This window comes from Muscardinus avellanarius (genome assembly GCF_963383645.1).
Source record: "Muscardinus avellanarius genome assembly, chromosome: 14".
NCBI classification, from domain to species: Eukaryota; Metazoa; Chordata; class Mammalia; order Rodentia; family Gliridae; genus Muscardinus; species Muscardinus avellanarius.
The window spans coordinates 87,368,084-87,381,362 of NC_137800.1; the positions used below are offsets into that span (position 1 = coordinate 87,368,084).

The 13,279-nt window shown below is 48.5% G+C and overlaps 1 protein-coding gene across 1 annotated transcript; it reads left to right on the forward strand.

Moving 5' to 3' along the window:
- Window positions 1-632: 632 nt before the first annotated feature.
- On the forward strand, window positions 633-10,844 carry MRPS18B (mitochondrial ribosomal protein S18B; the record flags this gene model as incomplete). Its single annotated transcript, XM_080710551.1, has 7 exons — window positions 633-713; window positions 2,324-2,432; window positions 2,533-2,630; window positions 2,756-2,824; window positions 5,832-5,898; window positions 6,620-6,679; window positions 10,549-10,844. Exons 1-7 carry the CDS (start codon window positions 636-638, stop codon window positions 10,842-10,844), a joined length of 777 nt encoding a protein of 258 aa, XP_080566677.1. The 5' UTR covers window positions 633-635.
- Between the last annotated feature and the right edge of the window lie 2,435 nt (window positions 10,845-13,279).

The following is a 13,279-nucleotide window of genomic DNA, read 5'->3' on the forward strand; positions in this document are numbered from 1 at the left end:
TCGGGCGGAGTCTTTTATACCCGGACGCCGCCCAACGCGCCCAAACGTGCTAGTGAAACGCCCTTGTCGCGAGACATTGTGCGCGAGGCGAGAACGTATTGGTCAAGCCGAAAGGCACCTCGCGCGCTGATTGGCTGGCCGTCCTCCGCCTGCGAGCAGCCCCTTCCCCCCGCACCCTCTTCCGCCTCCTTCCTGTCCCCCAGTCGCGTACGCGTGACCAGACGGCCCAGCACCACCTTTTCTCTGCGCCACCACTTCCGCCCTGGCGAACGCTGCTCACCCGGGGTTGGTCGATACGAACCAGCGCATGCGCACTGAGAAGCTCGCGGTCGAAATCGCTTTCAAAATTAATTCAAAGGCAAACTCTTCGTATCGAATCTAATAGTCCTAGAGCCCGGTCTAAAAGAAGAGCAATTTTGAGGCCTAATTCGATTGTGACGCAGTTGAAATTGGCTTCTCCCCCCCACGACCCCCCCCTTTACGCTTCCGTCCTGACGCAAACGCGCAGCCGCCTTCCGCTCTGCGGGCGCGTCCTTTGCCCCGACCTCGGCGGTTTTCTGGCGCATGCGCACGCGCATGCGCACGCGCACGCGCCCGCGCCCGCCCGGCCATTACTGCGCCGCTCGTACGTCAAGATGGCGGCCGCCGCATTGAGCACGCTTGTCAGACGGTTTCCTAGCCTTTCTGTTTTCCGAGGTACCTACGGAGTTCAGGTAACTCGGAGGACATTCTGTAAAGCCCCGGTTTATTTATATTTTCTCTATTCCTAAGCTTCGCTGCGGGGAGACCGCGGGTGAAGACCCAAGTGCTTCCCTCTCGGTTGTCTAGGCAACACTCCCGCGCCACGGCTTCCTGTCCAATCCTGTCCTACTCCAGGGGTAAAGTCAGGGTTAAGTGTCACCCTTTTCCCAAAATACCATGCCGGCAAATTAACTAAGTAGTGAGATTAACCTTTTGGTCAATCACAACCATTTCTTAACTATGTAGCACCTGGGTGCGGTGGCACACGCCTGTATTCCCAGTCCCTGAGAGGCAGACCAGAGGATGGCAGGTTCAGGCCAAGCCTCAGCAATTTAGCGAGGCCATATTTCAAAGTAAAATTTAAAAAGAGGGTGCAGCCGGCCGTGGTGGCGCACACTCTCAATGCCAGTATTTGGAAGGCCGAGACAGGAGGATTTCAGGTTCGCGGCCAGCCTCAGCTACTTAGTGAGGCCTTTCTCAAGTTAGTGAGACCTTGTTTCAAAATAAAGAATAAAAATTAGGGCTGGGGCTGTAGCTCAGAGGTATAATGCCTCTGGGTTCAATCCCCAGTGTCAGAGATAGTAGATTAGTGATGCCCAGTAATGTCCTTAAATTAAGCGACCCTAATTTCCATGAGCTTTACTATCTCCCAGTAAAGCCAGCATGAATTCTCACGACCCAGGGAATAGTTTCTCAGCTTCTTTTTATCAGAGCATGCTTAAGAGCTTAATTCTGTCACTGGATTGAGGTTTCCCTCCGGCCTCAGGTACTTACCACCCTGGAGGTTCTTGGAAGGGCAGGGTAGGTTCCTAGCTGGGCAGGGCGAGATAGGAAGGTTTGCCCACTGCCACTCCCTCGAGTCCCACTGAAGAGTGGTGACAGAGGTCACCCCAGAATTAATAATAGGCCTGGTAGCTTTAAAGCTAGCGTTGGGACTCAGGTGTATTTTGCCCTATGGAATGTTGACCTTCAGCTTTTAATAGAACAGGGGCGACTCGGTGACTTGGTATTAGATTGGAGACATCACCTGTCCTATGTATCCTCTTCCATTGTTCCCCAGAGCTAGACACACTGCCTTTTTCTTTCATCTTTCACTAAACTCAACTCATTCCCAAAAGGCACAAATGCATTTATGTGCCAGGCTAATTGTCTAGTGTCTCAGAGTTTAGTTGTAAATGTGATTGTTGATTTATGTTAGTTTAACCCTAACAAAAATATTATTTTCCATATATATTTTTTTTCTTTTTTTTTTTTTTTGCCGGTCTGGGGATGGAACCCAGGGGCATTCGACCTCTGAGCTACACCCCCGGCCCTATTTTTTATTCTTTAATTTGAAACAGGGTCTCACTAAGTTGCAGAGGGCCTCGCTAAGTAGCTGAGGCTGTCCGCGAACCGCGATCCTCTAGTCTCAGCCTACCGAACGCTGGGATTACAGGCATGCGCCACCACGCCCAGCTATCTTTCATATATATATTCTTGCTAAAGTACATCAACACACTAATACACGTTCTTTTCTCCAAAGTATACTAGGCAAAACGATTGAGTCCTTCAACTCATTCTCTTATTTTCCCTTCCTTTATAGGTTCCCCTCCAGACGCTTTGCACCAAAGCTACCCCTGAAGATGATTCTTTGCCCCCAGTTCCCATTTCCCCTTATGAGAATGAACCCTGGAAATATCTGGAATCAGAAGGTACCCATACACGGGGAAGGGGAGCGTCAGGTGGGGTCTGAGATAAATTGACAGGCACCTCCTGTTTCTCTACCCAGGAATAACTTGTCTTCCATTACAGAATACCAGAATCGCTACGGTTCTCGCCCCGTCTGGGCTGACTACCGGCGCAACCACAAAGGTGGCGTACCCCCGCAGCGGACGCGAAAGACGTGTATTGTGAGTTTCTGAGGGTGGCAGCTGGTGGGATGTGGAGCAGGGGTGGAGGCTACAGACAGAAGCAGTTTTTTTTTTTTTGACGAGAACATCTTCAACTGCCAACTGCCACTTTCTTTTCTTTACAGCGAAAAAATAAAGTTGCCGGGAATCCTTGCCCCATCTGCCGGGATCACAAGTTGCATGTCGACTTTAGGGTAAGGAGACTTTTGCCCAGAACAAGGATTTATTTTTATTTTATTTTATTTATTTTTTCGGTGGTACTGGGGGTGGAACCCAAGGACTTTTCTACCTCCGGGCTACACTCCCAGACCTATCTTATATTTTATTTGTAAACAAGGTCTCGCTGAGTTGCCGAGAGCCTCACTAAGTAGCTGAGGCTGGCTTCGAACCCATGCGATTCCTTCTGTCTCAGCCTCCCAAGTGCTGGGATTACAAGCATGCGCCACCACGCCTGGCTAACAGAACAAGGATTTAAACCCTCTTTGCAGTGCTAAAGAGATTACTGTAGGTACTTTGTATTTCTTCCTGTTTTGGTAGGGATTGTTTTTAGGAATATGAAAAACAACCTCAGTAGCCTTTTGGTCTCTGTTATGGATTCTACTAAAAGGTTTATCCTATGCTTAGGAAATATGCAGTCTAAGTTGGCAGGTAAGAAAAATGCCATTTATTTATTTATTTATTGTGGTGCTGGGGATGGAACCCAGGGGCTTTCTACCTCCGGGCTACACGCCCAGCCCTATTTTATATTTTATATTTGGAAACAGAGTCTCTAAGTTGCTAAAAAGCCTCACTAAGTAGCTGAGGCTGGCTTCGAACCTGTGCAACCCTCTTGTCTTAGCCTCCCTTGTACTGGGATTACAAGCGTGCGCCACCACGCCTGGCTTGAACAATGCCTATTTCTACTGGGGAAGATATGTCCAAAGGTTCGTCTGTGTTCGTTACAATAATTAGCTGGTACATCAACTCTTTTCCTGTGCTCTTGTTGCCATGGTGATATTCAGTTGCATGCTGGGGCCTGGGTTTTGAGGATAGAATTTTGAAGAAAAGTATAGAGTTTAGTAGATATATTTTCCCAAAAAGCCTTCAACACAGTAAGAAGAATAGGACTGTTTAAGAATTTGAGCCGGGCATGGTGGTTCACTCTTGTGATCCCAGCATTCAGAAGACAGACAGGAGGATCAGTTCGTGGACAGCCTCAGGTATTTCGTGAGGCCCTCTGCAACTCAATGAAACCTTGTTCCAAATAAAAAATAAAAAACAGGGCTGGGGGTGTAGCTCATAGGTAGAACGCCCCTAGGTTGCATCCCCAGTACCACCAAAAAAAAAAAGAATTTGAAAATGATATAAAAAACAGTGACAGGCAAGTGCTCTTCCAAGCTTACAGTGAAGACATGGAAGGAAAGCCAGAGGTTCGTGGCTCAGCCAGCCGGGAGGGGCCAGCTGCTCTGATGACCTCCTGGTAGAGGGTCTAGGACACGTCCATAATACAGTCCCAGTTTCAGCTGTATATGACAGGTTATAAAAAGAGGTACACCAGCCAGGCGTGGTGGGCACGCTGGTCATCCCCGCTCGTTCAAGGCCGAGACAGGAGGATCGCACAGGTTCGAAGCCAGCCTCAGGTACTTAGTGAGACCCTGTTTCCAAATAAAATATACAGCAGGTCTGGGAGTATTGCCTGGAGGTAAAAAGCCCCTGGGTTCCACCCCCAGTACCACAAAAAAAAGAGGCACATCAATTATATATATCAAAGACAGTGAGAGATTAGATAGACGTGGTGGTATTGCCTGTCAGACCACTCCACAGATACAACTGTTATTTATTTATTTGTTTATTTATTTATTTATTTGCGGTCCTGGGGATGGAACCCAGGGGCATTCTACCTCTGAGCTACATTCTCAGCCCTAATTTTATTCTGTATGTATGTATGTATTTATTTGCGGTCCTGGGGATGGAACCCAGGGGCATTCTACCTACGAGCTACATTCTCAGCCCTAATTTTATTCTTTCTTTCTTTCTTTCTTTCTTTCTTCCTCTATTTGCGGGTCTGGGGATGGAACCCAAGGGCATTCGACCTCTGGGCTACACCCTCAGCCCTATTTTTCATTCTTTATTTTGAAACAGGGTCTCACTGAGTTGCAGAGGGCCGCACTAAGTAGCTGAGGCTGTCCGAGACCCGCGATCCTCCAATCTCAGCCTCCCGAATGCTGGGATTACAAGCGTGCGCCACCACGCCTGGCATATGCCTGCTTTTTCAAGTCTTATTTCCCATGATTGACTTGCTAGTTGAGAGTCACTCCATGTAATTAAGTTGTAAATTGTTTTTGGTAACTGTGTATTGTATTCAGGGAGCTACCTGGGAGTAGTGGCAAATCCCTGAGGCAGGAGGATCCCAAGTTCAAGGTCAGCTTGGGCAACTTCTAGACCCAGTGTCAAAAGAAAAAAACAAAAAAGGCTGAGAGATACCTTAGTGGTAGAGAACACTCTCCAGACCAGGAAACAAGATCCTGAGCACGCTGTGTATGCATTAGTCACTTGTGCATACTTATCACATCTTCTCTGGACATTCCTGGGAATTCCAATGACTAGCCCTGATTTGGAATTTTTTTGCCTGCAGCCGGGTGTGGTGTCAAATGCCTTTAATCCTAGAACATGGGAGGGTAAGACAGGATAATCCCAGGTTTGAGGCCATCCTTAGCAATTTAGGCCCTGTATCAAGATAAAAAATAAAATAGGGCTGGGGATATAGCTCTAAGATAGAATGCTCCTGGGATCCATCCCTAGTACAACTAAAAATAACAACTCAGTGAGACCCGGTTTCAAAATAAAGAATAAAAAATAGGGTAAGAGGTATAGCTCGGAGGTTGAATGCCCCTGGGTTCCACCCCCAGACCCACAAATAATAATAACTAATTAATTAATTAAAAAAATAAAAATAAGAAAAAAAGGGAATCCCTGCAGAGGAGATTCCTATATGAATCCAAGTGTTAATAGAAGATGTGGGTGTGACATTTCCAAAGGCCAGTGAGTTGATGAGGCTGACCCCAGGACAGGAAAGCGCCGCCTCCACCTCCGGAGAGATGGGAGAGACGGGCAAGGGGCCAGGGCACAGCGTGGCCGGTTAGGGATTCTGCCCTGGGGGCTCTGTAGGTCCTGCTCCTCTCGCCGCCCCTCCTTCCTCATGTTTCTCTCCGTCATCTGCAGAATGTGAAGCTCTTGGAACAATTTGTCTGCGCCCACTCGGGGATCATTTTCCACGCTCCATACACAGGTTAGCCTGCCGTCCCTGCCACTTCCAGAATAGCTTTTCCTTGGGGAACTTTTTGTTTATGCAGTCAGACCGGTATCTGGTAGTTTCTACTTTTGGTAAAGTGTGATTGAATGTTTTGGGGGGGGCAGGGGACACAGGGAATTGGACTCCTAATAAAATCCCCAGCTTTTTTGAAATATTCTCTGTATTACATTTACTATATTTTCTATACAGAAAAATATGGCCAACTCCTACTCATGCAAGGTGAATTTGCAAAGAGCAACCTGAAGGCACCGTTAGCGGGGATTACACCACCGTCACTGCTCAGTGTTCCGTGGAGTTTTTTATTGTGCAGCTGTAGAAAGCTGGATGCACCGCTGTTGCGGATCTCTCAGCTCTCGGATCACCTGCCCCATTTCTGAAGTCACGTCTTTATTGGCTTTTCTCTGTGGGTTGAGTCAGCCCTTTAACCACACGTACCCATCGATCGTGTTCTCTCCCTGTCTCGCAGCCTTCACCAGTAAATAGTTTCTCAGTAGTAGCTAGACATCCTAAATTCTCACCCAGAGAGGGAGGATTCCGGCCGTCAGTGAGGTGGAGAAGCTAAGGCCGGTGGACGCGCAGGAGCGGGGCCCTTCGGGAAGCCGGCCTTCAGCATCCAGCCCGTCACCGCGTAGAAGCCATGGTGTTTTTATTTACTGTGCATTGTAGAAGGAGCACCTGCTTGGCTTTCTCTTCACAGGAGTCTGTATGAAGCAACACAAGAAGTTGACCCAGGCCATCCAGAAAGCCAGAGACCATGGTGAGCATGACAGGGGGGCGGTGACACGGGCCTGGGCCTCTGCGGGCCGCTCCAGGAAGGCGGGGTCCACGCACTCTCCACTGCCCTTCACCCCGCCTCTTCTGCATCTCCTTTTTTTTCTCCCTTTTTTCCTTGGTACTAGGAATTAAACCCACAGTCATTCTACCTCTGAGCTACACCCAGCCCTTTTATTTTTTATGTTGAAATAGAGTCTTCTTAAGTTGTCAAGACTGGCCTCAAACCTGCGATCCTTCTTTCTCAGCACTTCTCCCAAGTACGAGGATTACAGGTGTGCACCACTGCGCCCAGCTTCTTAACCTCGTCACTTACTTGTCTCCTTATTCCTCATCTTGCTGTCTCCACCTGCCCTTTTATTTTTGTTTTTTTGGAGGTACTAGGGATTAAACTCAAGAGTACTTTAAATAAATCTCCAGCTATTTTTAGTGTTACTTGTGGTACTGGATTGAACACAGGTGCATTGTACCTCTTTTTTTTATGCCCCCAACGCTTTTTGTTTTTGTTTTGAAGCAGGGTCTTACTAGGTTGCTGAGAGTCTTGCTACATTGCTGAGGCTGGTCTCAAACCTGTGGTCCTCCTGCCCCAACCTCCCAACCTTTGATTTATTTATTTGTGAGTTTGCTTGCTTTGCTTGTGGTCATGGGCATTAAATCCAAGGGCAGGCCGGGCGTGGTGGCGCACGCTTGGAATCCCAGCCTTCAGGAGGCTGAGACCAGAGGTTTGGGACAGCCTCGGCTACTTAGTACGGCCCTCTGCAACTCAGTGAGACCCTGTTTCAAAATAAAAATAAAATAGGGCAGGGGGTATAGCTCAGAGGTGGCATGCTCCTGGGTTCCATCCCCAGACCCACAGGGAAAGAAAAAAAAAATCTAAGGACACTCTACCTCTGAGCTATACCCCAAACCCTATTAATTAATTAATTAATTAATTATTTTGGTGGTACTGGGATTTTTGGAAATCTTTCTACCTCCGAGCTACACTGCCAGACACCTATTTTGTGTGTGTGTGTGTGTGTGTGTGTGTGTGTGTGTGTGTGTATTAATTTGGAAACAGGGTTTTTTAAGCCAGCAAGGCTGGCTTCAAACTTGCAAGGTCCTCCTGTTTCCGCCTCCTAAGCATGGGGATTACAAGCGTGTGCCACCATGCCTAGCCTTAATTCTTATTTTATTTATTTATTATTTATTTATTTATTTATTTATTGGTGGTACTGGGGGTGGAACCCAGAGGCTTCCTGCCTCTGGGCTATACTCCCAGATCTATTTTATATTTTATTTGGAAACAGGGTCTCACTAAGTCACTGAGAGCCTAAGTAACTGAAGCTGGCTTCGAACCTGTGTGATCCTCCTGTCTCAGCCTCCCAAGCTAGGGGATTACAAGGGTGTGCCACCACACCCGGTTAATTCTTTAAATTTTTAAAACAGGATCTTACTAAGTTGTGGAGGGCCTTACAAGTTGCCAAAGCTGGCTAAGAACCTGTGATTCCCCCTATCTCAGCATCCCAAGTACTGGGATTACAAGCATATGCCACCACGCCCAGCCCAACTTTTTATTTATTTTTATTTTATTAATTAGTTTATTTATTTTTACAGTACTAGGGATGGAACCCAGGGACATTCTACCTCCCAGAGACACTCCCTGCCCTATTTTTTTATTCTTTATTATTATTATTATTATTGTTATTATTATTATTATGCTAGGGATGGAACCCAGAGGCTTTCTACCTTCAGGCTATACTCCCAGACCTATTGTGTATTTTATTTGGAAACGGTCTCACTAAGTTGCTGAGAGCCTCACTAAGTAGGTGAGGCTGGCTTTGAACCTGAGCGATCCTCCTGTCTCAGCCTCCCAAGTGCTGGGATTAAAAATGTGTGCAACTGGCCGGGTGTGGTGGCGCACGCTTGTAATCCCCGCGCTTGGGAGGCAGAGACAGGAGGATCACGCAGGTTCGAAGCTAGCCGCGTGCGCTGGCTTAGGAGACCCTGTTTCCAAATAAAAATGTAAAAATAGGTCTGGGAGTGTAGCCCGGAGGTAGAAGGGCTTCCAGGATCCCCAGTACCACCAAAAAAAAAAAAATGTGTGCAACCGGGCCCAGCCCAACCTTTTAATTTTTTGAAACAAATGTCTCATTAAGTTGCCAAAGCTGGCCTCACACTTGGAATCCTTCTGCCTTACCGCCTGATGCTGAGATTACAGGTTGTGTGCCACAGCTCCCAGCATCCCTCCCTCTTACTTTATAACTGCTAGTCTCAATGCTATTACAAGACCTTAAGAGAATCTTTGGGTTTGGTTTGGTTTGTTTGTACGTACTAGGGCCTGAACCTATGGGCATTCTACCTCTGAGCTACACCCCCAGCCCTATATCTTTTCTTTTCCTTTCCTTTTTTTTTTTTTTTTTTCCAATAGTGGGGATGGAACCCAGGGGCATTCTATCTCCAAGCTACACCCCAGCCCTATTTTTTATTAATTTTGAAACAGAGTCTCTTTGAGTTGTGAAGGGCCTCCCTAAGTAGCTGAGGCTGGCTGCAAACTATCCCAGATGCTGGGATTACAAGCATGCACCACCACATGCTTCTCCGGCCATGTTTCATTTTTTATTTTGAAACAGGGTCTCTAGTTGCTGGGTGTGATGGCACAAGCTTGTAATCCCAGTACTTGTGAGGCTGAGACAGGAGGACTGCAGGTTCACAGCTAGCCTCAGCAACCTTGTGAGGCTCTCTGCAACTTAGTGAGATCCTGTTTCAAAATAAAAAATAAGAGCCGGGCGTGGCGGCGCACGCTTGTAATACCAGCATTTAGGAGGCTGAGACTGGAGGATCGCGGTTCGCGGACAGCCTCAGCTACTTAGTGAGGCCCTCTGCAACTAAGTGAGACCCAGTTTCAAAACAAAGAATAAAAAATAGGGCAGGGGGTGTAGCTCAGAGGTCAAATGCCCTGGGTTCCATCCCCAGACCTGCAAAATAAAAGATAAAATCAAGCTGAGGGCATACTTTAGAGGTAGAATGCCCCTGAATTTAATCCTTAGTAACCCCCTGTACACACACACACACACACACACACACACACACACACACACACAGAAAGAGGGTCTTGTTCAATTGATAAGTATCTCACTACTTGCTGCGGTTGTCCTTGAACTCGTGATCCTCCTGTCTCAGCCTCCCAAGAACTTAAATTTCAGTCTTGTGAGTTACCACACCTGGCTGATCTTTGATTTTATGTTTTCTTTTTTTTTTTTTTCTTTTCTTTTTTTTTTTTTGGTGGTACTGGGGTTCCTGGAAGCCCTTCTACCTCCAGGCTACACTCCCAGACCTATTTTTACATTTTTATTTGGAAACAGGGTCTCCTAAACCAGCGCGCGCGGCTAGCTTCGAACCTGCGCGATCCTCCTGTCTCTGCCTCCCAAGCGCGGGGATTACAAGTGTGCGCCACCACGCCCGGCAATTTTATGTTTTCTGTTTGCTTGTTTCTGGTTTTGGGGGGAGGGGCAATGCTAGGAATTCAGCCTAGGGCTTTATTATACATACTAGGCATTGTAAGTGTTCTACTATTCAAGTATAGCTCTGCCTTCGTAGGAGGACCTTGTATGTGTCTGGCCCTGGATGTGCAGCACCTTTGCACAGGCCAGGCTGTAGCCCTCTGCTAGAGTGGACGCAGGTGCGTTACACAGCCGCACCGCCTCACAGGCGAGAGCCCCGGCAGTGCATGGGCCTGCACTTGCCCCTTACCTGGTTGTCTCTGTGATATATAACGTGTATCAACGTACTCAGCAGCTCTTTGTGTCCTATTTTCTATTCTATACTGATCTGAACTACTTCTCACTTTCCTCCCTCGTTTTCTTTTAAACATGTTAGGTCTTCTCCGTTACCACATTCCTCACGTTGAACCGCGGGACCTTGACTTCAGCACTTCTCACGGAGCTGTGAGTGCTACTCCACCAGCCCCCAGCCTGGTTTCCGGAGACCCTTGGTACCCGTGGTACAGCTGGACACAGCCGCCAGAGAGAGAGCTGTCTCGCCTTCGCCGGCTCTATCAAGGCAATCTTCTAGAAGAAAGCGGCCCTCCGCCTGAGTCGATGCCTCAGGCTCCCCCACCACCACCAGCTGAAGCCGCCGCCGCCGAGCAGACCAGCCCCCAGCCTGCGCCCTAGGATGTTTAGGGAGACTGCCTTACAGGGAGGGGCCTGTGCGATCCGGAGCCAGCGCCAAGGACTGACGGGCTGCGACCCCGAAAGTTGTGTCTGTTTCGTGGGCAGTGGCGGATCGGGAGGGAATGGTGGCTGTGTGAGGGGTTGAACTGAGACTGAGGGAGTTCAGACAGTTCAGACAGGTATGTGGAGCCCCATCCCTGTGTGTTGCAGGTAGATGGGTCCAGACGCGTCAACTAAGCTCTGCCACAGTAAAGCCATATCCCTCCTCTGGCTTTGTGTTTTTCTTTTTGTTTTGCGGGTCTGGGGACGGAACCCAGGGGCATTCTACCTCCGGGCTACACCCCTACCCCTATTTTTTACTCTTTATTTTGAAACACAGTCTCACTGAGCTACAAAGGGCCTCACTAAGCAGCTGAGACTTTCCTTGAACCACGATCCTCTTGTCTCAACCTCCCAAATGTTGGGGTTACAGGCGTGCGCCGCCATTGAGTGTGGGGTGGTTGCATAGTGTTTGCTCTTTTTTTTTTTTTTTTTTTGGTGGTACTGGGGATGGAACCCTTCTACCTCCGAGCTACACTCTCAGACCTATTTTTTTTTTTTTTTTAATTTGGAAACGGCTTAAGAGACCCTGTTTCCAAATAAAATATAAAAAATAGGTCTGGGAGTGTAGCCCGGAGGTAGAAGGTCCCTGGGTTCCATCCCCAGTACCACCAAAAGAATTAAAAAAAAAAATAGGGCTGGGGATATATCTTGGGTAGAATGCCCCTGGATTCAAGATTCAATCCCCAGTATGGAGTGGGCGGTACCTTGGATATAGAATGTCTCTGAGTTCATCTTTATTAACCCCCCCAAAAAAAGGGAAAGAAATGGGGTGTTGCTGGACTCAGTGGTAAAGGCCTATAAATCTCAGCTACTCGGGAAGCCGAGGAAGGAGGATTGAAGTTTTGAAGTCAGCCTCAGCAATTTAGCAAGACTCAAAAATACAGGCAAGCGTGGTGGCACACGCTTTATAATCCCAGAACTTGGTGCATGCTTATGACCCTAGCATTTAGAAGGCTGAGACAGGAGGATCACGATTCGTAAATAGCCTCAGCTACTTAGTAAGGCCCTTGGCAACTCAATGAGACCCTGTTTCAAAATAAAGAATAAGCCGGGCACACACTTGTAATCCCAGCATTAGGGAGGCAGAGACTGGAGGATTGTGGTTTGCAGACAGCCTCAGCTACTTAGGCCCACCGCAACTTACTGAGACCCTGTTTCAAAAATAAAGAATAAAAAACAGGGCAAGAGGTATAGCTCAGAGGTCAAATGCCCCTGGGTTCCAACCCCACACCTCCCCCCCAAAAAAAAAAATCAGGCTGGGAATGTGGCTTGGAGGTAGAATGCGCCTGGGTCCCATCCCCAATACCAGAAAAAAAAAAAAAAAAAGTCCCACTAATTTAGTGAGGTTCTCAGCAACTTAGCAAGACCCTGTTTCCAAATTTAAAAAAAAAAAAAGGTCTGGGGGTAGAATGACCCTAGGTTCCATCCCAAATACCACAAGAAAGAAAGAATACAGCCAGGCATGGTGGTGCACATCTGTAATCCCAGTACTTGGGAGGATGAGACCAGAACTTCGCAGGTCCCAGGACAGCCTCAGCAACTTAGTGAGATGCTTCCAAATAAGTGGTGGTCAAGTCGGTCTGGAGGCACAGCTTGAAGGTAGAAATCCCCTGGTTCAAACCCAGCACCACAGATAAATAATACAAAGGGTTGGGGGTGTGACGCTGAGGTAGAGTGCCCCTAGGTTTGCTCCCCAGTACCAAAATAAAAGGGCTGGGGAACCCAGGCGTGGTGACTACGCTTGTAATCCCATCATTCAAGAGGCTGAGACAGGAGGATCACAGTTCGTAGCCAGCCTCAGGTACTTAGGCCCCGTTTCAAAATAAAGAATAAAAAATAGGTCTAGGGGTGTAGGTCGGAGGTAGAATGCCCTTGGTTTCCATCCCCAGTACCGCAAAAAAAAAAAAAAAAAAAAAAGGCTGGGAATGCACCCCTGTGCTCAACCTCCAGTACCACACAGGGGGCGCGTGTACTGTTATGGGACGGAGAGTGGCCAGGCCTAGGTCAGCGCTGCCCAGGACTCCCCGACCAAAGGGGGCAGGGGCTGGCATCCCGGCCCAGCCATCCTAGGCCTTCCTGCCCTCTCCCCTCCCACCTCCTGTTCACACCATTCTCAGCTGTTCACTGAGCGCCGGAAGAAGGGCCCAGAGTGCGGGCTCCACCGAGGACCCGTGCGTTGCCATGGCGCTGCAGCGGAGGGAGGAGTGGCGTTGCTAGGGTGACAGCTGGTCTGACCGGGAGAACGGGGTCCCCCAGCCGGTGGGCGGGCGGACGACCCCCCGGGCGGCTCGGGGGCGGGGCGGAAGTGACGTGCGCGGGGCGGGCCCGGCCCG